Raw genomic sequence first — 27463 nt, 5'->3', positions numbered from 1 at the left:
TTTGCTTTAAATATCAAAATATATTTATTTACACATAATTTTAACTGAGGACATCCGCAAACATTCCATGGGAGTCCCAGTGTCCTCCAGGCAGAGTTCACGAATGTCCGCTGAGCCGGCCGCTATGCCCACCACACGAGCAGGTAAAAAACAAATTCTATAAATAAGGTTCTGCAAAATATTGGTCCATAAATATCTGCTTTTGTGACGCGTCCCGTCCCGCTGCAGCTCTGAGGATGGGAGGGGACAGCAGGGACCGTGCCTCTGGGGACGGCCGCCTGCCTAGCTGCCCCGCATCAGAAGAGACACAGGAAGTCAGGGCCAGGCCGGTCCCCAGATGCGCCGAATGAGGCCCGTTCAGGAGCACAGCCGGTGACACGCCCCGGCGGGGGTCAGTGCTTTGTAATTCCCACCCCGCGGTGTCGACGGTGTCACGATGAACGGGAGCAGCACGAGCCCCGTGTGTGCGCCACCGGCAGTGACGGACGCTTCTCCAGTCTCCAGGACAGAACAGTGACTTACGAACCCCCCGGTGGCTGCCGGCTTCACACCGGCCGGCAGGTGGTTCTGGACTTTCTGTAACAGTGCAGCTCAGATCGCATAGAGAGACTGAAAATCACAGCTGTCGACGCGTCCGGGGTTCTCGAGGCCCCCCGGGCAAAATCCAGTGCCACGCGGCTCTGTCCGTTCACGGACTGTGAGAAGGGCTGGGCTGCGGGGGCCTCGGTCTTCCTGAGCCGGAGGGACCGTCACACTCCGCCCCGGGGCCAGGAGGGAGGCGCGCCGCGTCCCCCCATGCCTGCGTTCTTTCTCTTCGGCGTCTCTGAGACTTGGACGTGCGGCCCCCACCAGCTTAGTACCCTCAGGATCCTAGGAGAGATTTTTGGAGGGTCCTCAGCCCTGGGGTATCAATCGGCAAGGGGTCAGCCCTTCTGGGGAGAAATCAGACAGTGCCTGCAGGAAGTGCCAGGCAGCTGGCTCGTGTCCCTGGGCGGACGGGTGTGGGCGGTCAGACGTCACTCTGGAGCTGGAGGGCCGAGGGGGCGTCCTGGAGGTCCATGGGGGTGTCGGAGGCCGAGGACTGGCTGGGCAGAGAAGCTTCTAGGCCATTGGGAGCCCCCAACGGATGCTTGTACAGGAGGCAGGCGGCGGCAAAGAACAACAAGCCCAGCACCTGGGAGAGAGGAAGAGGCCAGGCGGCCCAGTTGCTCCCCGAGGTCCCGAGGACCCTGCTTCCGGAGAGAAGACCCGTCTTTCCTGCATAACCCGCCCCTGCGTGGACACCCATACTGTCAGTGAGGGAATGAAAACCAGCATTTGACGACATACTGGCCCTGGATGGGGTGGGGGGGCTCGTCCTGGGCTGAACAGTGCCCCCCCCGCCAAGAGCTGCCCCGTGTCGACCCCCAGAGCGTATCGTTGGAGCGGTGTCTTGGCAGGTGTAATTAAGTTCAGAAGGTTGAGATGAAATCATCCTGGGTGTCGGGTGGGCCTGCCTGCAGTGACAGGTGTCCTCGTGGGAGCAAGGAGACAGTGGCTTTACAGAGACACCCAGGGGAAGGCCACGCGACACAGGGGCAGAGACGGGGCTGGAGCAGACCCTCCGTCAGAGCCCGCAGAAGGAACTGACGTGCGGATTTTGGACCTCTGGCCCCCAAACCTGAGGAATAAAGATCTTCAGGGTTTTTTGTAATTAAAAAAAAAGTTTGTTTATTTTGGGGGGGGGGAAGGGCAGAGAGAGAGGGAGACACAGGATCCGAAGCAGGGTCCAGGGTCTGAGCTGTCAGCACAGAGCCCGACACGGGGCTCGAACCCACGGACCGCGAGATCATGACCTGACCCCGAGTTGGACACGTAACTGACTGAGCCCCCCAGGCGCCCCTGTACACGTGTGTGTTTTAACGTGCGGATGCTGGGTTTTAGCGTTTCTGGGAGCATCATCAGCCTGATAAGCCCGGCACCCGTGTCCACTCTGGCGCAGGGATGGGAGGGGGCGCGTTCGGAACCTGTCTTCTATTCCTGCTGAAACTAACACTGACCTGAGAAGCCACCGTAACCGCTGTGCTGACGCAGAGGGCTCATCGTCTGGGTGGACAGACGGCCCGGGTACCGGCCTGTTGCTCCGGGCACAGGGGCACAGAGGAAAAGCCGGGGGCAGCTCCCAGGAAGCCATGTCCCCCTCCGACTGACCCCTTGCCTTCCTCTGGAGTCACACAAATCCTTTCTCACACGTGGCTATTATTATGCTAATCAGTGTGGAGATAAGCCCAGGGGGCTGAGGATTCGCCATCCCCGAGATGCTTCCAGACAAACGTGAGGCAAGGGGGAGACCCCTGAACAGCCCCCCCAGAAGAAAATCGAGACACTCCTACAGGCTGGCCGCAGGATTTCACTTTATTGTGAAGGTTCCGTGTCCTTTCCTCCCATCGGGGAAAATTCAAACTATAAATACCGTGCTTCTCCCCACACGACATGAAACACGTGATAAAGCAGGCAGTTTCTCTTCCCAGGGTCGGGCGGAGGGTGGGCCAGCGCCCCAGGCACCTCAAGGTTAGGAAGCGGGAATTGCTCAGGGGTCCATAAGCCCCGCCCCCACTGCCCCCAGACGCGGACAGGCCCGCCAGAATCTGCCCTCGCAGGACGGAGCGGGGTCTTATCCCTGCAAAGCCTTAGGGGGACCGGAGTCCGGGGCCGGCGGCAGGGGGGGAGGCCCCGGCAGGCAGGGGCTTCGTGGGGCTGGGGCCCCACAACGGGCTCTCACTTGGGAAGGAGGCCGCTTCTGGGAACCGGGGGCCCCCTCCAGCGCGCCCCCCGCGCTCACCTTGTACACCAGCCCCGCGATGAGCATGTAGCGGCTCATGGCCGAGTTCTGGTACACGAAGCAGGAGCCCTGCTGGCCACACTGGTCCTGCCAGAGCAGGCACGCCTTGTCGATCACCCAGCCGAAGGCGATGGGCCCCGGGATGCCCCCTGCAGAAAGAGGCTCACTCAGGACCCCAACCCGCGCGGGGGGCCAGAGGGGGCGGGTGGGCAGCGACGAGACCCAGAAAGGTGACGTCAGTCAGCCACTGGTGTTCGCGGGGGGGGGGGGGGGGGGGGAGGTGCGCGAACGGGACGTAAATGTTCCTTTCTGGGGACTTGGCACCGGGGGGGGGGGGGGGGGGGGGGGGGGGGGGAGGTGCCGAATCACCCGCGACTCCCCTGGAGCCTTTGTGCTAATGAGGAAAAGGCAAATAAAGGACCATGGGTCCCCCTAGTGGACGGTGAGGGGATGGCGTCCTTCTCCAAAGCGGGCACTAGCCGAACGCACACCCGCCGCGTGAGGAGACACAGGCCGGGTGCCCTTGCGCAGCGAACGCACTACACAACTGTACGTGGCTTCCTCACAGGGCACAGTACCTAGAGTTCTAACCACAATCCACTGGATTCCCAGCGCAAACGATCTCTGCCGGTCACAGACGCACCTGAAACGTGAGACAGCCGCGTCAGCGCCCGGGGGAGGTGGGGCCGTGTGCCATGTCACACCCCCCACGCTAGCAGCCAAGTCCTGGCCACGCCCCAGGCTGCGTGGCCACCTCCCCAGGTGGCAAGCACCTCACAGAGGCAGTTGGCTCTCTCCTGCCGCGGTGCTTGGGGGGCCCGGCACGTACCCCGCGGGATCTGCAGAGCTCCACCGCAGCGTGCTGCAAGGGAAGGTTCTGGGCCTGAGCGAAACCCAGGCCCGGGCTTACCGTAACGTTGCCGTGAGCGCAGGAATGCTGCTGAGGAATGTAAATATGATTACAACGAATATGAAAACCAGAAGGAGGGGCTTTCTTTGACAAGTTGAGGTGCATTTCCCTGCAGTGGCATGGCCAAAACCAGAGGAAAAATTCTGAGGGACACAGCTACAGTCTCGGTACACCTGAGGGGCGCAAACAGCGCGGGTTACCGGAGGAAGGGGCAGGGGCCCTCCCGGGGTGCGGACGGCACGGGGGGGGGGGGGGGGGGGGGGCGGGCGGCGGCCACGCTCACCTTCTGGCCGCCGGGGCCGGGTTCGGCCGCCTCCGGGCAGCCCGCGTAGCAGGGCGAGAAGTACGTGAGGCCGTCGGAGCCGCACACGGGGCTGTAGAGCTCGGGCCGGCAGCCGCAGGCCGCGTTGCAGGCGGCGGTCAGCTCCAGGCGGCCCTGGGGCAGGAGGCTGCGGGCGGCAGACGAGGGGGCGGTGGGGCCGGGGCCGGGTGGGGAGCCCAGCCTGGGGCCTCGCGCCCCCGCCCCCAGCCACGGCCTCCGGTTCCCGGTGTTCCCCTCCCTGCCTCCTGCCCGTGGACCCGCTGGGCGTTCTCACGCCACGCAAACCGCGCTCCGCTCTGCTCTGCGTGCGCGCGGTGCACTTCCCCCGACTTGGTGGTTGGACGGGCAGGTGGCTCAGAGCGCACGGGGCCAAAGCCCCCCCCCCCCCCCCCAGAGGCGCCAGCCCCTCAGGTGACAGCTGTGCACCTGCACGGCTCAGGGGCGCGGGCACACGGTGGCCATCATGGACGCGCGGGCTTCCTTCTCTTTCCACTCAGATGGAAGACCCCATGCCCATCCGGACCCTTCCCGCCTCCCTCAGCACCCTCCCTGGGAGCTGGCCCAGGGCCCGCCTGCCTCCCTCCCGTGGCAGCACGGTCCTCGTGGGGGGACCGTGGCGGTCCTGTTGGGGGACAGTGCTCCCACGGCCACTTTGAGGTCTGCGGTCCTGACCCGCCAGCGGCACCAGGAGTCCCTGAGAGGGGCCGCCCGTCCCAGCGGCCACCGTCGCAGCCTGCTTCAGATATTAGCCTGACCGGCTGTCGCTCTCACATTCCCGTGAGTCGGTCGCACACGGGAGCCGACCCTGGGCCACCTTCCACGTCCACACGTGGAGAGCGGCTGGGTGAGCGGAGTCTCGTTTTCCAGATGGGAACCCCGGGCTTGGGGCTGGGACGGAGCCCGGGGCTTCCAAAGGGCCGATGCCGGGCTGTCTTTCAGTGACCGTTAGCCCTGACCCTCTCCAAACAGTGACCGAGTCCCCACCCCACCGCCGCCATCCCCCGGGGCCACCGGGGCCTCCGACAGGTGCGCTGGGCTCTCCCCTTCTCCCGGGCACCTCTCGGTCCTTACCCGCCGTGGTAGCTGGCGGTCACACCCGCCACGGGCACGTTGGGACAGTGCATGAAGAACACGAAGATGGCCAGCAGGCTGGTCAGGGCACAGAAAAGGCAGAGCTTGATGATGCCCGCACCACGGAGCTTGAACTTGTTCACGAAGAAGCCACCCAGGAAGGTGCCGCCACCCCCGGCTGGAACCACCAGGTACCCTGCGGCAGAGGGGACGTGCTCGGTGAGGGCCTGCGGGGCCGCAGGGGCGGGGCAGGACTGGGAGGGCGAGAGGCCAATAGCCCGCTGCTGCTGCCCGCCTGACCGGGAGGCCGCCCAGGGACTGTGCTCCCCAGAAAACCACAGCTTCTACGAGTCCAGCCGTGAGCCACCTTCGAGAAATCCGTGGCCCGCGCCATTTCACGTGAAGCTGGGATTAGTTGGCGCGCGGCTCCCGGGCCGTCCCAGGGACGGGGTGCGGACGGGTGTGGGGTTCGGTGGGCCTGCCTTTCCAGCAAGGACCAAAGCCAGCTCTGACATGGACCCCTTCCAGCTCTGGGCTGCAGCCCGGGGGACCCCAGAGCAGGTGGCCGTTCTGGGACAATGTGAGCACAGGGAGGGGCCGCTTTGGGAAAGGGGAGGCGCTTGTGGATGGGGCCGAGAGGCCAGGCAAGGAGGGGTGTCTGGGGGCATTAGATAGGGGGACGGGGTCCCTAACTCAATGCCCAAGCCCTGTGCCGGAACAGAACCCCGAGGCCTGGGGGCGGCCTGCACTGGCCCATGTGCTGCCCAGACGTCCCCACATTCCACACAGGGTGTTGACCCTCCCGGCCAGGATCCACGCCACGTCTGGCACGGCCCGGCATCGACCCCTTGTCTGGTAACGCGTCCCGCCTGGTGTGTTCTCCGTGAGGCTGCAGGTGCCCTCTGGGCAGCAGCAGGAGGGGGTCTAAGCAGGGCCCTCGTTCTCCTGGGGGGCCCAGCCTGGCTCTGGCCACAGAATGTCTCTGGCCGGGCGGGTCCCGGGGCTCCGACCCCACGGTCCCGTGAAATCCTGGGACGCCGGCCCCCTGGCTCCTGGGTGCGACCGGGCCTGAGGGTCTGGGTGCCTCTAGCCAAACCCTTTCTGCAACAAGCCAGGGACGCTGGAAGGGGTGAGCGGGCGTCACAGGCGATGAGCTCGCCCCGGACCCTCCCGGCCAGAGCGGGCCCCCCCCCAGGAGGTCAGCACGCTGCGGTCCGTGCTCCCCACCTCCCGGGAAGGACCATCGGACCCACAAAGCAACACTGCTCACGGCCCAGCACCCGCTCCGGGGGCCTCCCCGCAGGACCACGCGCCCGCGTGTCCTCGCGTGTACAGGAGCCACGTGCGCTTGTAAAAGAGACTTCGGAGACCCCTCACTCGTCCGAGAACTCACGAAAAGTCAGAGGACCCCGAGGATTCAGCGAGTTTTCTCACCGAACAAGGTGGCAGCCTCCGAGGCGCTCAGGCCGAACTGGGACTCCAGGAACTTGGGGCCAAACGTGGACATGCCTGCGATGAGTGTGGCCTCGGTGGCTCCCGCCAGGCACAGCAAGATGAACGTGGGGTTTTTCAGTAGGAGCCAGATGGAGCTGGATGGGGAGACGAGAGAGAAGAGATAGAGGGTCAGAGCAGGCCAGAGCAGGGAGGAAGTGCCCTTCCAGAGGGGGCTGGGGGGCCCTCCACGTCTCCCCCAGGGCGGTCAGGACGGGGTGTGAGGCTGGCGGAGAACCAGCTCCAGGAAAGCAAGCCGCTAAATCAACCTCCTCACCGCCTCCGCCACAGTTCAGCTCTGGCGCGGGGAGAGACCCCGAGCAACCACAGCACCGTGGAATCACCTGGCGGTGGGGGGAGTCAGGAGCCGGGGGCTGGGGGAGGCGGCTGTCCCCAAGTCCAGGACGGGCCAGGTCCCCACGGATGGGGACCGGCACTGAAGGCTGGGATCCTTTCTCAGCCACCAGCCCTCGAGAAGGGGGCACAGAGGGCCCTCCAAGGAGCCTCTGGGTGGACCCGGCTGGCGTGTACTTTGGGGGTGGTGTCGTAGGGATCCTGAGGAAGGACCTCGGCCCTGGCCCCTCGGACCTGACCCGCCCGTTCCCCAGTGAGGCCGGCCTTGCTTCCCTCTGGGGATCAGGACGGGGAGCCCTGCACGGCCCCGGGGCGCTCTCGGCCTCAGGTCTCACCGAGAAGCGGAGAGACCTCTGTGAGCGCCCGACGCGGGCTCTGACTGCTGCCCGCCTGCGTCCCCGCCCCGAGTGACGGGCTGGGCACCAGGCCCTGCCCCACACCACCTGCCCTCGCGTGAGCACGTTTCTCCGAGGGCCGCTGGCTCTGGCCGGACTGCTCTGCACCTTGTCGGGGATTCGGGCCGAGCAGGGCTGGCGCCCGGGTGTGCCGACCACACACGCAGCATAGAACACAGCACACCGTCCTTACGGGGCAGTGGAGGCACGACGCTTGGAGTGGGAACGAAATTACAGCCACGGGGGGTCCGCAAGTTCGGAAGCTCGGCCTCGGGGGGCAGCCAGCCGCCCGCACTTGAGGCTCTAATGCCTGCTTTCCCGGTTCCCGGAGCTGCCGGGAGGCAGGTGCCTGGACCTGGGCACCGAGGTGCCGACCGGTACGCTTCTGTCCCTGGCCCCGGGGAGTGATGTGGGCGGGGGGCAGGGTTCTCTCTGGAGCCCCGGGTCACCGCAGGGCAGCGCCTCCCTCTCCCGCACCTACGAGAAAGCAAACCCTGGAACTAAATGACTACCCTCAGCCCGCCATGGGGGCCGGCTCTGAAATGGCCCTCGGGGCTTACGCTCTCCGGGTCTGCAGCTCAGGGCTGTGCCACACGTGAAGCCCGTCCTCGTGAGCCCCGGCCCCGGAGACCCCACTGCTGGTCGTGCTCACACCGGGAGGGAGCCCAGAGTCCCTGCTCACATCTCGGGGCACCTGCCACAGGCCGGCAATTGGATCTTGGAAAGTAGGCACGTGCGGTGCAGCCGTGACTAGGCTTTGCACCGGGACACGCGAGCAGGCGGCCGGGGAGGAGACGAAGGAAAGACGTTCCACGCGGCTCATGGCACCTGCCCCGCCCCAGAGCAACACACATGCAAAACTGACTTCCAAGCCGGAAGACTGAAAACAATGCTTTTTGGTTAATTATTTGGGTCCCGTGTCCATGAAGGGAAGAAGAGGGATGCTGGCGGGTGGGGGCTCGGGGGAGGCCCGGGGCACCGGCCCCTCCCCGGGACCTCCTCTGTTGGGGCTCGCAGGTCCTGCCTTGTGTGGGGGACGCCCTGTGTCTGGCTGGCCCCTTCCCTGGGTCTTGTTCAGATCGGCCCAGGCTTCGGGGCGCTCGGCTAGGCTTGGGCGGGGGGGCAGGTGACCCTCCCCAGGGTGTGCAGACTTCGTCCCAGGCTCTAGGTGGCTCTGCTAAAATCTGGTGTTGAATTTGCTCGGAGAACTAGTCGTGATGTTAACAGAGGGCACACGTTCCAGGATTTATTTTATTCCCGGCAACTGGCTAGGGAACTAAGCCTGGACACAGACCTCTTCTCGGCCCTCTGTCCCCAGCGCTGCTGACGTTCTGGGTCCCTAGCGCTGCGTGTGGGGCACTGGTGGCCCTGCTCCAGCTCAGAGCGCCTCCCCGTGGCTGCTGGGAGATGGGGCGACCCGGCCTTCACACAGACACTCCTGCGCCCCTGCCCAGTGCGGCCCCTGGCGGCTTACCTGCCTTGGGGCACCCTGCTGAGCGGGCAGCTCTTGGGTGGCCCCACAGGAAGCAGGAAGCAGGAGAACAAAGCCCGAAGTGAGGCAGGCCCGTCCACCTTCCACCCCTAGCACGCCGGCCCTGCCTCTTCTCCACGGGGACAGCAGACAGCCCGGGGCTTCCCCGGAGGCCACCTTCGGCCCCGACGCCCCTCCACCCTCCCCACGGCGAAGGCAGGCAACGAGGGCTCATTCCTGCCACCAACAGCCCCTGGCCCCACGAGGCCAGTTAGACACGGCCGTTCCTGGGCTCTGGCTCCAGACTACCGGGGGGCAGGGGAGTACTCAGCGAGGCCGAGGAATCAGGCTGGAGGCCGTCCGGGGGCTCCTTCCCCATTCCCTCGAGAGCCCCCTGTGCGATGCCTGGTCCCGTGAAGAGGGTATGGGCGGCCAGGAGCCCACCCCCAGGGCCCCGAGTCTCCCTGAGACCAGAACAGGCCAGGGGTCCATGAAGCCCACAAAACAAGACCAGGCCACACCCAAGGGAGAGGGGACAGACCAGGTCTCACACAAGGGAGGGGAGCACATGAGGAGTGGGGACTGGTGCAGGGCAGTGAGGGCAGGGGGCCAGAGATAGTCCCGTCCCTTCCTGGGTCATCAGAGGCCTCAAGGCAGAGAGAGGGTGCGAGCCTGGAACCCTGGCACGTGCAGGTGACGTTAATGAAAAGGTCAGAGGACAGAGGACACAGCAGGTTGAGGACCCTCCGTCGGGACCGTCCCTCACCGGCTCTGTGTGCAGCTCTGAATCTCCCAGCCCGGATTTCGGGGCTGAGACCTCGAGTCCGTGGGGCCACAAAGGAGGTTCAGAAGCTGTGTGCTCACCACGGCCCTGGAGGGGCCACGCGGACTCTCCTAGATTGGGGTCAAGGTCCGGCATGTGTGAGCCCCCCAAGGGTCTGCGGGACACATGGGCACGGGCAGGAGCCCCCCCCCCCCCCGCCCCGCCCACAAGGTCCTTACAGAGGCAGGTCTCTGATGGTTTTCCCGAAGTCGGGGTTGCTGGCCGCCTCGTGGCCTCTGTCCTTCAGCCGGCATGTCTCCGACGCTCTCATGACCACGTAGTGTCGGGAGCCTGGAAGGACACAGACGTCGGCGAGTGGCCGGGACAAAGGTCTCTGCCTGAGGCTCCCCCCTCCCAGGCCTGGGGGCGCCTGAGGGTCAGCTGCACGTGGCCGGGCTGGCCCTGCAGGACAGTGGCCTCGCCCCGAAGGCGAAGGGCCCGGACTCCCCAGGGGTGCCCCCCCAGGAGGACAGAGGAGCGACGCACCCACCTGGCAGCTGCCGGGGGTAGCCGAGGATGGGGGTGGCGATGAGGAAGGCGGCGGCTCCCGCGCCCAGGAAGCCCACCCACCAGGCGCCGACCCACAGGGGGCTCTCGGTGGTCAGCTCCGTCCTGTGGGGGGAGACACTTGGGGTCAGCGCCCCGCCCACGTGCACTCGGGGCGCCCACGCCGGGCATCCGCACGCTGCTCCTGAAAGGCCTTAGCCCAGGGGATCGGAGGGCTCCGGGGGGGGGGGGGGTACTGGGGTGGCGCACTGCACATCACGGAAGCCCGCACCCCCTCCCACACCTGGCCTCTCCACCTCCTCCATCAGGCGGCTCCTGGGTCGTAATCTGCTTAATAAACCGGTAATCTGGTGCGTAAAGCACATTCCTGAGGCCTGGGAGCTGTCCTAGCCGCTCACAAAACCCAAGGACGGGGCCGTGGGAACCCCGATTTGTAGCCAGGCGGGACGGAAGCCGTGGGGACCCAGTGCCTGAGGCTGGCGTCTGCAGGGGGTGGTCTCCTAAGGCTGAGCCTTCACCTGTGGGGTCTGTGCTGACCCTGGGAAGTCTGTCAGACCTGAGCTGAATTTAGGACCCCCAACGGGTGTCAGAAGAGACCTGCCTGGTGTGGAAAACCCCACACAGAAGCTCACATTGGCAGCACGAAATCTGCTCTCAGTCCCGCAAAGGGTATCAGAGAACTGGTGACCTGGTCTCGCCTGGTTCCAGGTCTCCATCCCCAGGGCCTGCACTCAGGGACCCCCAGCCTCCAGGGCCACCAGAGCAGGGCCAGCCCCCCCAAGACCCTGGGGACCACCACCCCAGACCCCGGGGCCGCCAGAGCAGGGCCAGCCCCCCCAAGACCCTGGGGACCACCCCCCACCCCAGACCCCGGGGCCGCCAGAGCAGGGCCAGCCCCCCCAAGACCCTGGGGACCACCTCCCCCCCCAGACCTCGGGGCTGCCAGAGCAGGGCCAGCCCTCCCAAGACCCTGGGGATCACCCACCAGGCCCCGGGGCCGCCAGAGCAGGGCCAGCCCCCTCAAGACCCTGGGGACCACCCCCTAGACCCCGGGGCCGCCAGAGCAGGGCCAGCCCCCCCAAGACCCTGAGGACCACCCCCCCCAGACCCCGGGGCCGCCAGAGTAGGGCCAGCCCTCCCAAGACCCTGGGGATCACCCCCCAGGCCCCGGGGCCACCAGAGCAGGGCCAGCCCCCCCAGACCCCAGGGCCGGCCCCCCCCACCCAGACCCCAGACCCTGGGGCCACCAGAGCAGGGCCAGCCCAGCTTCTTCCTGCTGTGTGTCCTGCTCTGAGGGAGCCACCGCCCAGGCGAGGTGCCGTCCGCGTGGTGCAGATTCAGCTGGGGCCACTCACTGTCGGCCTACTTCCGTGTAAATGTTGAGCAGGGTGCCTCCGATCAGGTAGCCAGCGGCGGGGCCGAGGATGGCCGCCGTGTAGAAGATGGCTGGGGAGAAGCAGAGAGGTTGAGGCCGGCCACGTCCACTGCCCCAGGGCTCGTGAGCCACTGACACTCAGAAGCCCACCTGCGAGGAGCCCCCCACTCCGTGTGTCTGCACCTATCTGCCCCCGTCACACGGACCCTTTGGGCCAGGGTTTACGTCGGGGCGGCCTTCACGGAGTCTGAAATCTGGCTGCTTTTAAGATTTTTCTAGGGCGCCTGGGGGCTCAGTCGGGTGGGCATCTGAGTTTGGCTCAGGTCACGATCTCATGACTCGTGAGTTTGAGCTCTGCGTCTGGCTCTCTGCTGATGGCATGGAGCCTGCTTGGGATTCTCTGTCCCTCTTTCTCTCTCTGTCCCTCCCCTGCTTGCGTGCTCTCTCTCTCTCTCTCTCTCTCTCTCTCTCTCTCTCTCTCTCAAATAAGTAAACATTTAAAAAAAATTTTACAGCTTTCCTGGCCGAGCCGACCGCAGACGTTATTTGGACCCTTTCTCCCGGAAGAGCAAAGACCCTCAGAGCCCATGTTCCAGGCCACGGCTGTCTCCATGCAGCATCACAGGCCCACCAGGGCGTCGCTGGACTAAGGAGACCCCAACGTCCCTGGGTCGGCACCGCTAGGTGATTAGAGGGACAGAGTCCGAGGTGGGAACGAGCAGGCTGCAGCCAGCTGACGGGGTCAGGGCAGGCCTTGGAGCGCCAGCCGGTCCCTCGCGCGCGTCCCCGAGCACCTCTCCCTGGGAAAGCCTGGCCTGGCAGGAGGGACGTGGGGACATGGTGCCACGGGGTTGAAAACCCCGAAATCTGACGTCCCCCTCCCCGTAAACGAGGGTGTCTCAGCGGGAGCGTGAGGCTCGGGCCCAGTCCCAGGGGCAGCAGGGCAGCGCCTGGCTGACCCGGGGCACGAGCCAGCCCCTGGGCCCACTTACTCTGCGCGCGCCCCCCCGGACTCCCAAGACGTGCTGGGGGCCAGGCTGAGGTCGGCCTGGACCACCGCCAGCCCCTGCGCTCACCCGCTGCCTCGCCTGCGACCCCACTCACCGATGTAGACGGGCGAGTGGCTGGACTTGACGTTCTCGTCCAGGTAGGTGACGCCCAGCGTGTAGAGCGGCGTGGCACCCGCACCGTGCAGGAACTGGCCCAGCATGAAGACCAGGCGGTAGCCGGACAGGCCGGAGGCGCGGTCCCCACAGGCCAGGCTGCGGTTGGCCCGGCACGCACCCAGGCCCTCGGCGCCCTCCGCCTCGTAGGCGCCCGCGGCGAAGTGGGGCAGCGCGAACACCAGCGAGCCGGCGCCCATGACCAGCACGCCCCAGCCCAGCCAGCGCGGCTTGTGGCCGGTGCCCCCAAAGTAGCTGACGAAGGTGAGACACAGGCAGGCGGCCACGTCGTAGGAGCTGGCAATGAGGCCGCTCTGGTAGCTGCGCAGGTCGTAGCGGCGCTCGATGGAGGTGATGACCGTGTTGATGAAGCCGTTCACGGTCATGCCCTGCAGGAAGGCGGCCGCACACAGGAAGAGCAGGAAGGCCCTGGGCGTGTTGAAGGCCCGCAGGCACTCGGGCGCGAAGGCCCGCCAGCCACACGCCGCGCTCTGCGGCCCCGCAGCCACGCGGCGCGTCTCGGGGGCCGCCCGGGGGTCACGCTTCCCGGCCGGCGGCTGGCACAGCGGCTGGCTGCAGGAGCCCAGGGCGTCGTGGCTGGGGGGCGAGCCGAGGGACGCCCGCCTGCTGGGGGGGCTGTGGCCGCTCCCGCCGTCCGCGGCCGAGGGCGGGCTCGGGAGGACCAGCTGTGGCACCGACGTCGGGGGCTTGTCCCCCGTCGAGTGCTGAGGCATCTCCGCCCGGGGGGGGGTCCCGGGGGCGGCCACGGAAGCCGCCGAACGGTATTCCGCTGGCCGGTTCGTCCTGTGAGAAGAGTTTCCGGGTCAGAAAGCTTACATCTGCCCTCGGAGCATGGATATCGCCGGGAGCGTGTCCCCCTCCCCGCCCCCACCCCATGCCCGGTCCCTCGGGGCAGCCGATGGCTCTGCTGTCCGCTACCCAGTCTGATGGGGTTTGACCTTCCCTGGCCAGCCCCCTTCTGAATCCGGGGCCGGACCTCCCAGACCCACACACGTGAGCAAGCCACAGTCGGGAAGCGGGGCTGAGGCACAGCGGGACCGAGTCAGATGGCCCACACCATCCCCTCCCCCCCCACCCCCCCAGCCTGTGCCCGGCCGGCGTGAGCCGTGTGCTTTGCCGCTGGGAGGGCCACCCCGTGTGGACGCGGTCTCCGCACTGACCGTCCTGCCTCACTTCCGCAGGAGACTCACACCCTGCTCGCTTTCCGTGCCCTTAGCACCAAGGGGACATCACTGCAGTCCAGCACTTGGAGGGCGCGGCCCACGCGGGAGGGAAAAAGGGCGCCACAGCTGGCCCGGCTTGTTCTGCGGCCGCTGTGCTCGCTGCCCACGGCACGTTTCTCAGGATGTCGCCGCAAAGCACGTGTGCGGCCACGCGGACGGGTTAGGAGAAAGGCAGACACTCCTCTCCGCCGAGGCCCCGGCCCAGCCCCGTTCCCTCCCGGCCCCCACATCCCCACCCCGCCCCCCATTAGAAAGAGCAGCACATCCTGCCGGGTGCACGGTGGCTTCTGGGCGTCCCCCCTGCGCGGCCGGCACTCCCGACAGAACTAAACCGTCAGCCCGCTCGCGCTCCCTGCGGGAGAAGACACCGGACCCTCCCCGTAGCCCAGCTGCTTCTGGCAAACCCCACATAGTCTCTGCTTCTCGGGGCTGACGGTGTCCTCCCCAAGGAAGGCGTGCTGCAGCCCCGACCGCCAGCCCCTCAGAACCGGGGGCGTGTTTGGGCCAGGGCCTTCGAAGAGGTGACTGAGGTCAGATTCGGGGGTCAGTGCGGGCCCCAGTTCACTGTGACTAGCGTTCGGACTCAGGCACACACAGAGCGAACACCGTGTGCGCACAGAACACTGTCCCGCGGCCAGGGAGAGGGGCCCCGAGCAGGTGCTCCCTCGCGGCCGCACCTCCGTCCCAGGCATCCTGCTCCCAGAACTAAGACCCTCAACACCTGCTGTGTCAGCGTCCGGTCTGCGGTCTGCCATCCGGCAGCCCCAGGACACTGCCACTCCCTTCACCTTTGGGGCCGGGCCACTTTGTATGCAGAGTGTTTCTGAAGCCCAGCCATCCTGGGGAGCCTCACGCCGTGGGAGGCACAGGAAACATCACGGGGTTGTGCTCGGAGGCCCGGAGCCGCCTGCTGGCCTCCCCCAGGGCTGGGGCCCCATTGCTGGTGACTCAGGACCCCGACGCGTCCTCAGACCCAGAGCATCAGGCCACAGGGATTCACTCCCACCCACGCCCCCACCAGGCGCAGAGACGAGGGTGTCCAGAGCTGCCTCCCGTCCACTTTCGCCGGCTGAGACTCCGTCAGGGACCCGGTTACGGGGCGCTGCCTCGTCGGGCCCCGCGCTGGGCGAACGGGGGTCTCCCCAAAACAGCCAGTGTCCGCCCAGACACTGAGTGCGACCTTATTTGGAAAAAGTCTTTGCAGACGTGGTTAATGGTTTGAGATGAGGTCATCTGGACTGGGGTGGGCCCCAATCCAGTGACAAGGGTCCTTAGAAGAGAAGACACAGAGAAGTCACGTGACAACGGGAGCCAAGAGCAGAGAGACGCAGTCACCAGGTGGCCAGGGGCCCCCAGGGCACGAAGACCCTCTCCTGGAGCCTCCAGACGGCGCGAGGCCCGCTGACCTCAGGCTCTGGCCCGCAGAGCCGGGAGAGGCTGAAGTCCTGCGGCTTTAAGCCCCCGGTTTGGGAAGCTTGGCCAAGGCAGCCGCCGAGGACGCCACAAGCTGTCGTGTGTGGCCCGGCACCGAGGAGGCCGCAGGCCTGAGGGGGTGGGGCGGCCGAGCTTGACAGACACCCGGGAGCCGCGGGCGTGCGACACGGCCGTCCTCGCCAACACCGTGCTGAAAGAACCCCGACTGATGGTGGCGTTCGCGCACGGGGCTGGCTGCTCCCCGTGAAGGGGGCGCCGCCAGGCCATCCACGCCGAGTCCCGAGGCCGTGCAGGGACAGCGATGTCGTCCCGCGGCGGCCGCGAGTGTTCCGGGCGCCTTGCTAGTTACTTGTAGCGCCTCCCAGCCTTGCAGACCCGGCTCCGCTGTGAGCAGAGCGGGGAGGGGGCAGCTCCTGGGGACCCTGCAGGACAGGCGGGGCGGGTGCTGCAGCTGATGGCCGCGGGGCCACCTCCAGCCCACGCAGCACAGGCGCCCGGACCACGGCAGAGCCTCGCAGAAGAGAGCAGCCAGCGCAAGCCCCGGCACGGGCGGGCCGCCGAAACAGACACACGGAGGGATACCACGAAGGCCGGACGTTCCCCGAAATGCCACGGCCCAGAGGCCAGCCTGTGCTGTCGCCGTGGCGTGCTTTCCTCTAGATGCACCAACACACGCGTGCGTGCGGGTCCACGTGCGCACACAGAGCCATCTGCACCTTTGCACGCACAATGCACACCTCGTCTGGGGCAGGCCCGGAAGCAGAGGAACCTCAACCAGGTGAAGGCCAGCAGGGGCCCCGGGGAGCTCAGGGAGGCCGCCAGCAGCCTGCGTGGATGACAGGCCGGGATGGGGTCCCGGGAATTATTCGTGGGTCGGCGTTTCCAGTAAGTGGCAAAGACACCAGCCGCGGGCAGACACCTGCTGCCCCAGCTCTGGGCTCGCCTCACACGCCCCGCCCCTGCAGGAGAGACGCCGGGCAGGTGGCCCGGAAAGATCAGGCCCACAGCAGGGTTCAGGAGGCGGCAGGACAGCCAGCTGTTGTGACTGGGGCCGGGCACAAGAAGATCGAAATCAAAAGCCACAAGCGAGCACCCACGAGCAGCCCCAAGTCAGTGGGAAAATCCCACCTGCACCAACACTGTGGACGGACCTCGGACGTGAGTGTATAAGGCTCAGGCCAAATCCTATGCATCCCATTATTTAAATTGGCAAATTGAACCGCCAGTCAGGGTGCTGGCCGGCGACCCACTTGTGGCTGCCACCTGCACACGGGAAGAATTATCAGCAGCGTTCAGGGCCGCCGGCCCTGGCGCCTCCTCCAGGGGTTCTGCCAGGAGGCTGACTGCGGCGGGCACGGCCGCCTCTCCTTGCCGTCCGCGGCCAGGTCAGCGCGCTGTGGAAAAGCCTTTGCAACCTTATGCCTGCAGCTCTGCCCCAGGTTTCCTGTGCCTCCTGGAGGCTGGAGTTCTTTGTCTGTCCGGCTCTCACCCTTCCGGACGGACGCTCTGGATGGGGAATGAGGAGGCCGGCCCTCCCGGTGGCCCCGGCGCTCCTGGCACTGCGGCGTGAGCGAGGAGCGGGTGCTGCCTGGAACCGTCCCTCCACCGGCAGGCAGGTGGCGGGGTCCAGAGCGAGTCTAGGCTCCACGACACCTGGAATCTCACAGCCACAAGGACAGTCCGAGCATCATGGGGCTTCCAAAGGACATTTCCGAGTTCGTGCCAGGATCTCACACGGCCCTGCCTGGACACTATCGTGTGCCAAAGCCTGGGGGTGGATGCACAGACGGCCATGCCGAAGCTTGCTGTGTGTGCCCGAGGCCCGACACGTCACCGCGGAGGCCTGCTAGAGAACGGGGTCCTGCACGACAGCAGTCGGCCGCACTGGCCGAGCCCTGTGGTGCGGACGTGGAGGCGAGGGCCAGACATCACAGCTGCGCTCGGAGAAGCCTTGCTCCCGAGGCCCTGTGAGCATGTGACAGGTGCCTAGTTTCTGTCCACTGGGCATGTTTTGTACAAAACGTGTGTCGGCTTCCCACCTGCCGATTGGCCCTCACTGCATTGCTGAGCCGGGTCCAGCCGGTGCCAAGGTGCTCACTGGCGCTGGTGCAGAGGGGCCGGGCAAGGTAGCCGGACGGCGGAGGAGGGAGCGTGTGGACGCAGGAGGCCGGCCGACGGGGAGCCGAGGGGCAGACAGACCCCACAGCGGGAGGGACGGGCCGCGAGGCCGCCCTCACCCCCCGGGGGCTCCAGGCACAGCCCGCAGGTACCCTCACCCCAAAGGACCCCAGGGCATCTCACTCCTGACGACTCCTCCCCCTCCTCCACCCAGACCACCGCTCAGAGTCTGGCCCAGAGCCACGGCCACGGCCTCAGAGCCAAGGGCAGCATGATGGTGGATTCCACCTGTCAACCTGGTGGGCCACGAGGTGTGTGGGCAGGGGTGTCTCTGGGAGAGGGTAGCGTCTGAACTGGTGGACCCAATGCAGGTGTGTGGGCCTCGTCCAGCCAGTCGAATGGCGGGATAGGGTGGCAGGGCTAACCCTTCTCTGAATTTCTCTGCCTGGCTACCTTCGAACTGGGAATTGGCTTTTTCCTGACTTTAGACTCGAACTAGCACGTTGTTCTTCTCAGGTCTCGAGCCCACCCTGCCGACCCTCAGGCCAGAAGTGCACCTTTATGTGTCCCGGGTCTCCAGCTTGCCGACTGCACATTTAGAGAATTGCCAACCTCCACAGTTGAGCAGCCCAAGTTTCTAATAATAAATCTCTTTATATATAAATATCTCCTATTGACTGTGTTTCTCTGGAGAATTCGGGGCGCCGCGGCGGGTGGTTCTACACCGACACCTGCTGTACGTGAGGCTGTGCTGGGCAGCGGGGCTTGGGGACCCCCGGGGCACTGTCCCATCCACCAGGAGCTCACAGCCCCCCTACACCCGGGAGCCATTTAAGAGCCAGCCGCAAACTGCCCGCTACCAATCACAACAGCCCAGGCTGCGAGAGCCAGCAGAGGCAGGAGGCAGGCGGCCAGCAGAGGCCCCAAGAGGAGGGCTTCAGGGCAGTGGGATCTGGCAGGATGCCCGCCACTGTCGCAGGTCATGAGCATTCTGCAGCCTGGTGCCGGCTGAGGCCTCTCCCACGCACACATAACCTCTGAGATCCCCGGTCTCGGGAGGGGGGTCCTTTTACCACGGAGCCGTGTGCGTTGCCCAGGATGAGGGAAAAGGCCTCCACGGGAGCCCCAGCCACGTGACCCCCAAACGGTGGCGGCAGCAGGAAGGAGCCCCCGTGACTGGAGCGGACGGGGGGGGGGGGGGGGGGGCTCCGTCTGGTGCCCTCCCCCCCTGCAGCACCTGCTCACACGCTGGGCCGTCCCTCCCTGCTGCTCTGCTGCCTTCAGCCTTGTGGAGGCGCATCTGAGGCCGCCAGATGCTCCGCAGGACGCTTGGAGGGCTCCCCAAGACCCGAGAGGAGAGACAAAGCATCCCTCTCCTCCAGCTGTGCAGGGAGGAGGCAGCTCCTTCACAGGGAGCCACTGTCCCGGGTCCCTGGGAGCCTCCCCACTACTGCCAGAGGCCCTCCTATGGGAGACGCGCCCTGTGGGATTAGGTGCCCAGGATTAGCGGCGAGGACAACGGGGTCCCTGGAGACTCCAGCCAGAGGCTCTGCACCTGGGGCTCCGGTGGGAGGGGCAAGGGCGTGGCGGCACGCGCGCGCGCGCGTGTGTGTGTGTGTGTGTGTGTGTGAGAGCTGGCTCAGGAGGACAACGCAGATCTCTTCCACCGGCCCAGCCAACAGCCACAGCTCTCCGAGTCCGAGCCACTCGGCTCCAAGAACTCCAGGTGCATCTCCTCCCCGCCCCGCCGGCCCCAGCGGCTGCAGCGTGAGCACCGGGGGCCCCTGTGTGGGAGGCTCGGGGTCCTGGTCTCAACCCAGGGCTGCAGCAGCCCTAGTACCCACAAGCCCCTCTGCCGGCTCAGGCCTCGTGCGCTCACCCACGCCCCACGTGGAGGCTGCCCGCAAACCCAGCGGGCGGGAAGGACGCAGGTCGCCCCCGGCGCTACTGGTCCTCGCCTGCCGGCTCGGTCTGGCTCTGGCCCAGCCAGCGCCCCAGGGGGGCCTTTCCTGTTAGGGGCCGGGCGCTCCCAGGCTCCATCCTGAACCCCGTTCGCCGGGGACGTGGAAGCCGGGGACACACACACTGGTGTCACTTCTGCTTCCTCTCTGCGCTCCAGCCGGTAGGTCCCCTTCTCTGCACTGATGGCTCTGAGGTTGACAGCCACAGCCCATGCCACTGTGACATGGGCCAAACCACACGGTGGCCTCTGCCTGAGCTCCTGCACGTGGCTCCCCTCCCTGTCCCCTCCCCTTCTCCCTCCTAACCCCCTGCATCCTGGGTCCTTGCCCTGTGACCCTGGACCCTTGCCCTGTGACCCTGGGCCCTCGCCCCTAGGGCCCTGGGCCTTGTCCCCATGACCCTGGACCCTCGCCCCTGTGACCCCAGACCCTCACCCCTAGGGCCCTGGGCCTTGTCCCCATGACCCTGGACCCTTGCCCCTGTGACCCTGGGTCCTTGCCCCTAGGGCCCTGGGGCTTGTCCCTATGACCCTGGACCCTTCCCCCTGTGGCCCTTGCCCCTGTGACCCTGGACCCTTGCCCTGTGGCCCTGGGCCCCTGCCCCTGTGACCCTGGGCCCTTGCCCCTAGGGCCCTGGGCCTTGTCCCTATGACCCTGGGCCCTCACCCCTTGACTTGTGGAGGTCTTCAGGCAGCTCTCTTTTCTGGTCTCCTACGTCCATCTTGGTGTCTTGTCCTCTGACTGAGGGAGAGGAGGGGACTTTCACTTGTTGAAAATGAGGCCAAAACTATTCAGTGGGCAGACTGTGGGTGGCAGGCAGATCTGGGCTGGTCATCCCAATTTGCATCCCAGGGTGAGCAGGAAGCCGGCCACTTTGCATGGAGGTCAACAATGAAAGCTGGGAGAGAGCCAAGGACCTGTCCCTTGGGGCTGTCCTGCACGGACGTCCCTGCACCCACCTTGTCCCCACCAGCGGGCAGGAGTGTGGGGAGGGCCGGATGAGCCAGAGAGAGGGGAGTCCAAGTTTACTGGTCTTTCCAGTTCCCCACGTTTGATCCCTGGAGGGATGAAGATAGGATGCGTTGCAGCCAGGCAAGCGTTCCCACCTTGGGCAGTGGTGGATTTCTCTGCACTCTCTGTGCCTCAGTTTCTCCACTTAAACATAAGCGTGGCCTCACAGGGAGGAGGGAATGAGCCTCTTCTCAGGTGGGTCTGGGCACCACTTGGGGCTCGTGAGAAACGGAGACTGGCAGAAGGGCCCTCATAGGGTTTGGAGGTGCTGGGTGGGGCACAGGCTGGGCTCAGCCGTGTCCGGGTGGCCTCTGAGGCCTGGGGCCCCAAGTACCAGGCTGAGAGCACCTGCTGAGAGGCAGACCGCCAGGACCAAATGCACAGACTCCACACCAGCCCAATGGGCACCACCCCTCGGCTCAGCTGGTCCCAAGCCCTAAAGGGCACTGAGCCAAGGGACGTGGCCTCGGGTACCCCCAAGGCTTCCTGGATAAAAAGCCAATGAGGAAAGGGGGCCCCCGTGGGAGGAGAGGACGTGTTCGAAGTTCCCCAGCCCAGGAGCCTATGACTCTCTGGGCGGCCACGAGCAGAGCGGCCAGTCCCTGGCGAGCAAGCCCCGCCCTGTGCCTGGTCCTCCGTGGGCCACACCCGGCCACGCTGTGAGCGTCATCTGCAAAATGCATGAGGTTGTGCAAAGTGTCCACCAGCCCCAAGAAATGTGGTTCAAGAGGCTAATTCTGTGTAATGCTGGTGGGAGGGGGTGCACCGTGGCCACAAAGGGGAAATGAGGGGTATCTGAGAACAGCAGGCTGAGGGCCTACAGCAGGAAGAGTCCCCATGACCAGCCGAGGAGGGGATACGACCCGGGGCCCAGAAGGCCGGTTTCCTCCCCTGCTAGCAGGCCCCGGGCTCCACGGACACACACGAGCTCTGGTCCCCAGAGACCTGAGCTGGTGCCTCCTTCCCACCCACGGGCAGGGGCCTGGTGGGCCTGTCGATTACCTGCCGTGGTGGAGCCCCGGGCCTGCCCTGAAGTGGGCTCACCACGACCAGGCCCAGGCCAGACAAGCAGCTCAATGTTCCAGAACAAAAGCAGCTGGGTTTCTGAGGATTATTGTCTATCCCCTTCCAAAAGCAGACAATGGGCTCTTTGCCATGCCTGAGAACAGGAGGCCACGTGGCTCAGGAGGGAATATTTTCGTGGTTTCTGTCCACAACAGAGGAAGCAGAAATGGGGCCGGGCGGGTCTTCTGGGTTCGCCCCGGGCCAGCTGTCGAGCCCCCTCCCGACCGCGAGCACCGGGCGCCGCTCTGCTACCCGCCGGAAACCCGGGGAGGCCTCCCGGACCAAAACCACCCCAGCGAGCTTCAGCACTGATACCGGCTCAGCAGTGCTGGCCCAGGAAATGGATCACCGCTCGCGGAGACTTCTACATCGTTTAGAAGCCGGACGTGGACCCAGAGCCCGGACTGCAGCAGTGGTTTGTCAAGGCGAGGGTCCACTGCAGACTGGGGAGAGCCAGACTCTCTGAGCCGAATTCCTCAGAATCAGGGGTTCAGCAGACAGAACATCAGCCCCGAGACTTCCATTCACTCACTCGGCCACCATCAAGCCCCGCCTCCAGGCCCCGGCCACCTCACCATGGTGTCGGGACCTGCCCAGGCACCTGCCTGAGGGGCCACACCCAGGGCGGATTAGGTCACAGCCACCCAGGAGGTAAGCAGCCCCATAAAAACTTTCCAGGTAGTGTCCACCAGGCCTGTCCAGCAGGAAGGCAGTATTGAGGCAGGGCAGCCTGGAGTACGGGGGTCCAGCCAGAGGGGCCCTTCCCTCCTCTCCCTGCATCCGTGGGCATTGGCCATCCCTGCCGGATGCTCCAGTCCCCTTAGCCACGGGCCCACCTTTTGGGACGCTGCTCTGTGTCAGGCCGGGTCACCCGGGTTGCCTTCTCCCCACCAGCATGTGAGAGCTGTGAGAGCTCCGGAGGCACCCAAGTCTGGATGAAAGCCTCTCCATCACATGCTAGCGGTGTGACCGTGCTCGAGTCACCTAACTCCTCAGTGCCTTGGTTTATTCATCTGTGAAATGGGAGTGGTAGTACCTACTCCACAGGGTTGTTGTGGGGCTTACATGAGATAACGCTCAAAGCACTTAGCACCGGGCCTGGCACGTTCGACTGCTCGGCAAACAGCTTCTCCCCCGTGAGCATTACTGATATTGTCAGATTCCAACACACAGCGGCTCAAACCGGACACTTTCTCTCCTCTGAAGGCCACGTCCAGGGCGGCACAGGGAATGAGATCTTCCCGGGTGGCGGGGTCCCAGCCCGGCTCCCCAGGGCCAGGGTCTCGTCTGACGGCAGGAACCCAGGTTCCAAACAGCACAGCGGGAAGCGGCGACTGAGAAGCTGGTTCCTTCAGGTGGAAAACTACTGCGCTCCCCCGCGGCTGCGGAGAGGAACAGGCCCCTCCACCCAGTCCGCCGCCCACGAGGGAGCGCACGCACGCGGCCGGTCTCTACCCTCGTGGCGCTGACCCCGCGGAGCCCCGCTCGGGTCCGCACGGCCGGCCGGCTCGTCCTGCCTCGGGTCTCCAGGTCCGGGGCCAACGGCGCCCCGCGGCGCCTCAGGCGGGTCCGCACCCTCGTTTCCATCCCCCCTCCCCGCCCTCTGCTGGCACCCGGGCGCCCGGGGGCTCCCCGCCGCGCCCCGCGCCTCGCGCCGGGGTACCCGCGCCTGGCGTGGTGGGGCGGGAGAGGGGCCGGCCGGCGACGCCCGGGCTGGGGACCAGCCCCGCGTGCCGGCCCCAAAGCCCAGCGCTCCGCCCGCGCCCCCGCCGCGGGGTGTCTTTAGCGCAGCCGGCGCGCGAACAAAGCCCGGCCGCCCGCGAGAAACTTCTGCGCCTGGCGATTTCCTCCCGGACCCGGCCCGCCGCCACTCTGCACCCCGGGGAGGCGCGTCCGTCCCCGAGCTGACCCGCGGGGCCCGCGCCCGCGAGCGCGCCCAGCCACCTGCCCGGCCACCAGCCCGGCCGCTCCCGCCCTGCCCTCCCCTGCCCGTCGCCCTCCCCCCCACCCCCACCCCAAGGCTTCCCGCCCGGGCTGCCGGCGGCGACCGGGGTGCATTGGCCTCGGATTTCCCAGAGGCGGCCGGGCCGCCGGGCGCGCCGCCGGTGCCCTGCGTCCCGCCCCGCCCGCGCCGGCGCCACCTCGAGCCCGCTGGCCCCAGCCCGGCGTCAGCGGGCACCTGCCGCGCTCCTGACGTCAGCAGGCCGGGGCCGGCGCGCCCGGGCGGCGCCCCACGAAGGCGCCCCGAGCCCCGCGCCCGCGCCCGCCGAAGCGCTCACCGTCCCGAGGTCCGGCCGCCGCGCCGCGCTCCGCGCTCTGGCGGCCGCTCGCAGCCGCCTCCCGCTCCATTCATCCGCGTCCGCGCCCCCGCCCGGCCGCCCGGCGCTGGCCCCACCTACCCGGGCCAATGGCCGCGCCGCGCCCCGGGCCCGCCCCCTGCGGTGGGGAGCGGCGGGGCGGGGCGTGCCTCTCCGGCCCCCGGGTCTCCGTCGCCCCCGGCCGCTCACCGACCCCTCCCCAACCGCGACAGCCCGGCCTCCGCCGCCGCGGGTCGGAAACCTGGAGCCCAGCGGTGAAGTCCCCAGGCCGGGCGTGTGTGACTCAGAACTGAACCCGCGCGTGTGGGACCCGGGCGGTGGTGGAGGCCGTGGTGGAGGAAGTGAAGTTTCCCGCCCAACCCTTCGGAAAGGCCGCCGGGGGCCGAGGGAGTTGGGGGGGGGGTGTCGCTCGGGGGGGGGCTTGCCCCGGCGGCGGCGCATGGTGAGGCCAGCACCCTTGCCCCCTTGCCCGGCGAATCCAGCGTTCCCTGCCTGCAGCCTTCTCGGTAAAATGACCCTTCCTTAGATGGCAGCCCTTGGGGGGTGGGGGCACCAGACACATCCCCGTGGAAAGGAGGTTCCGTTTGAATCCCTGCCCCAGCTCTCCTCGGCCTGCCCTTGAACACGAGGCTTAATCTCTCGAGCCTCCGCCTTGGTGGTGGGGGGGGGGGGGGTGGTGGTGATGACAACAGCTCCTGAAAGGTCCCTGAAAACCCTGAGCGGGATGAAAGGGAAGCGCCCCGGGGGTTGCCAAACTCCTAGAGTAACAGCACATCACGACCACAAGACTTTTTGCTTTCTGGTTGCCACAAAATGAATTTATTTTAACAGAAATCTACAAAAGTCAACCGTGTTGTGTTTAAATCCTGAGGCAGGTTGGGGTAAGGGAGAAATGACCAAAGCATGACCTTAGGCCGGTGAGGGGGTGCACCCAGAGCTCGAGGTGGGTGCAACCACCCCGGAGGGAGGGAGGCTGGCCTCTTCCTGTGTGTGCAGGGGGAGGGGAGGAGAGCCGCAGCGGAGCAGGGGTGGTTGCCGGGCTTTACGGTCATGTCCACATTTGCTCGTTATTTATGAAATGCTCTGCCTTCAGAGGGCCGCCCCCGGGGTCCCCGGTTTTGCCCTTGTCCCCACGCCTGCAAGCTGGGGCAAAGTCTCGCTGCTCCGGGAGCATTAGCCTCCACTGCCCGCACTGCCCTTTAAGAGGAAAACCCAGCGCCTGTGCTCCCAGCTGGAGACCCTCTCTCTGAGAGTGTGAGGCAACCTCGCTGGCCTGCCTGGAAGAGGAGGCTGTTGGGAGAACGTGGGAGCACGGTCTCTGCCAAGATCCCCGCCCGAGGAAAGGACGGTGAGCTGGTCTGCAGACCCGGCCTCCGTGCGGAGCCTGCTGGGAGCTGACCGGAGATGCCTCTGGGAGCTCGTGAGCTCCCCATCCTGGGAGTGTGTGAACAGGGCTGGCCGAGGCTGTGAGGGTGATGCCGTGAACGCACCTCAGATGGCAGAAGCACAGGGGCTTACTGTTTCCAAGTCCATTTTGGATTCTACTCCTTGAAACTGTTATATACACATGATCTCCCTTTGGACGACTCGTGTGTTCCACTGAAAGAGTGAGTTTCCTTTTAAAAAGGCCAATCCGTACCTTTATCGTAGAGCACGGACACAGATAAAAGAGCACGGAAAGTGGGGTTACGTTCTAGACAGACACTACTGTCTGCTGAGCGCTCCGGCCACAGACCCTCTTGCCTGAAAAGGGGCTGGTGTCAGACAGGTGTCCGGAAGGGCTGTCGCTGACGAGGGGAGCCCGTCTCCTGCACGTGTTGGATCGGCGGGTGGGACAAGGGAGGGGAGAGAAGCCGGCTCCCGCTGTGACTCACTGTCGTCCCCGTGCTTGTTCAGGCACTGTCTCCATCGCCCACCCCAGGGAAACACTGTCCCCGAGGCCCCCGGGGAGCCTGGGCTCCTGGCCCTCCGCGTGGGCCCCACCAAACCCAGGGTCACATTGGACAGTCTCCTCACCGGGGACCCTCCGCCAGGACTCATCCACAGGTGCAATTTGAAAGGTAAATCAGGAAGGAACGTTTCAGGCACATTAATGCAAAACTCGGGCCTTTGGTTCTCCAACGTTAAGCCGGTGCCTTGGTACCTCGGGGGGCCCCTGGGAGCACCTGTGTGCCCGAGACCACGCCCTATGTGGCCTGCCCAAGGGGGCAGCCAGGTGCCTCGGGGCAGGTGTCACAGGGCCGAAAGTGCTGGCCCACGCTCCGGGCCACTGGTGCTGTGGGACTGGGTGGCGGCCTGCTCTCCAGAAGCCACCCCTGTCCTTCAGCGTGTGGGGGACGGATTAGGAGAGCAGGGACGAGGCCTTCGAGAGGTCACTCACAGAGCACAGCAGCCTTTGAGAATAAGCCAGCCTGATAAAGTGCCCTGGAACATTCTGAACTCAGTTCTATTCGGGGGGGGGGGGGGGGGGGGGGTGGCAGGGAGGTTTGTCCGGAGAGGAAGTAATTAGAAGGAAAAGAAAAAAAGTACCCAAGTTGCACCGGCCCCCCTGTGGTCCCACGGAGGCCGTGCCACCGCCTGTCAGAGCCTCTCTAGGAGACTCGCAACAGGCGTGTTACATTTTTACGGTCGATCACCACCGTCTGGTGTCACCTTTGGAGGCACCCCAGGAAACCGAGATGTGTAAGCTCCTGTCGACCGGCACACCCTCTCTCCATGTTCGCCCGCTGGACTTACGCACATCTCACATCTCCTCGTACGATCGGAAGCAAAGAGAGAGGGAGAAACGTTCCCCGCGTCCCAAGACAAGTTAATGGTCAAACCAGAAGTGCCCCTGACGCTCCACAGGCAGCAGATGGGGCGTCGTGTTCTTTTTAGGAGCCGCTCCTAACTGAACAGGTCACTGCTCAGAGAAGCTGCTGTTACACTTTGGTTTCTGGTGGAGAAAGAAGGAGTCCGGGCTTTCCTGCCTGACTAGACGGCCGTGTGATCTGAGGACGTCACTTGAGGACACCCAGGGCACCAAAGTTCCAGGAAAGTCCGACTCAGCAAAGACGGGGGAAGGCCCCTCTCTCTGCAGCTCCACGGCACAGGTACTCCGGGACCCGCCGAATGGCAGGTGCCAGGCTCCCGTGACCCGTGGGGTCCAGCCCTTGTCGAGACCCAGGGCCTCGGCCGCCCGGCACTTCCCTGGAAGGATCACTTGACTTTCATTGGGATCCACTTGTGCGGTCCTTCTCCGTTCGCTTCCACAGAGGCAAATGTCTGCCAGCGGCAGGGCTTCTGGAACTGCCCAGGCCTGCCCGGCGCCTGCCCTGTCAGACTGGGGTGGAGGTGGGGTCAGAAGGTCTGTTTGGCAGAGACCTCACATTCCAGAATGACCTCATGGTAGGTGAGTTGTTATTTCAGCCTCACCGACCCGCACGCGGGGCCTCCCGACGACGCCTTGGGGAGTCCAGCCTTCCCGCTCGCTGTCGTGCCCACCCAGGTAACGCGCGTCATTTGTGAATCCTGTTAATTGGCCTGACTAGGAAGGTGGTATTGCATCGAGGGTGTTTTTGTGTCGGAAACACTTAAAGCAAATATTCAAATTATCAACAATTATTTGTA

The 27463-nt window shown here is 65.8% G+C and overlaps 1 protein-coding gene and 1 long non-coding RNA gene across 8 annotated transcripts; one reads left to right on the top strand and one right to left on the bottom strand.

Annotated features, from left to right (window-relative positions):
• Nucleotides 1-23994, bottom strand: SLCO4A1 (solute carrier organic anion transporter family member 4A1). Of its 6 annotated transcripts, none has more exons than XM_058686169.1 (12): nucleotides 23816-23948; nucleotides 12645-13507; nucleotides 11521-11611; nucleotides 10149-10270; nucleotides 9838-9949; nucleotides 6559-6713; nucleotides 5125-5320; nucleotides 4015-4180; nucleotides 3732-3904; nucleotides 3400-3464; nucleotides 2822-2970; nucleotides 1-1174 (listed from the first exon to the last, which is right to left on the bottom strand). In XM_058686169.1, exons 1-12 carry the CDS (start codon nucleotides 23887-23889, stop codon nucleotides 1010-1012), a joined length of 2331 nt encoding a protein of 776 aa, XP_058542152.1. In that variant the 5' UTR covers nucleotides 23890-23948; the 3' UTR covers nucleotides 1-1009. The 6 variants fall into 6 exon arrangements, 4 of the variants coding, with proteins under 4 accessions (XP_058542152.1, XP_058542153.1, XP_058542154.1 ...); XM_058686170.1 differs by having other exon boundaries at nucleotides 3595-3761; XM_058686171.1 differs by having other exon boundaries at nucleotides 3595-3758.
• A 145-nt stretch (nucleotides 23995-24139) lies between these two features.
• On the top strand, nucleotides 24140-27463 carry LOC131486061 (uncharacterized). 2 transcript variants are annotated; one of them, XR_009249167.1, is made up of 3 exons: nucleotides 24140-24360; nucleotides 24948-25461; nucleotides 25751-27463. It is a non-coding gene; the product is annotated as an uncharacterized LOC131486061 (long non-coding RNA). The 2 variants fall into 2 exon arrangements; XR_009249166.1 differs by lacking the exon at nucleotides 24140-24360 and having other exon boundaries at nucleotides 24372-25461.

This window comes from Neofelis nebulosa, chromosome 9, assembly GCF_028018385.1.
Source record: "Neofelis nebulosa isolate mNeoNeb1 chromosome 9, mNeoNeb1.pri, whole genome shotgun sequence".
NCBI lineage: Eukaryota > Metazoa > Chordata > Mammalia > Carnivora > Felidae > Neofelis > Neofelis nebulosa.
This window is presented reverse-complemented; position numbering and strand designations above follow the sequence as displayed.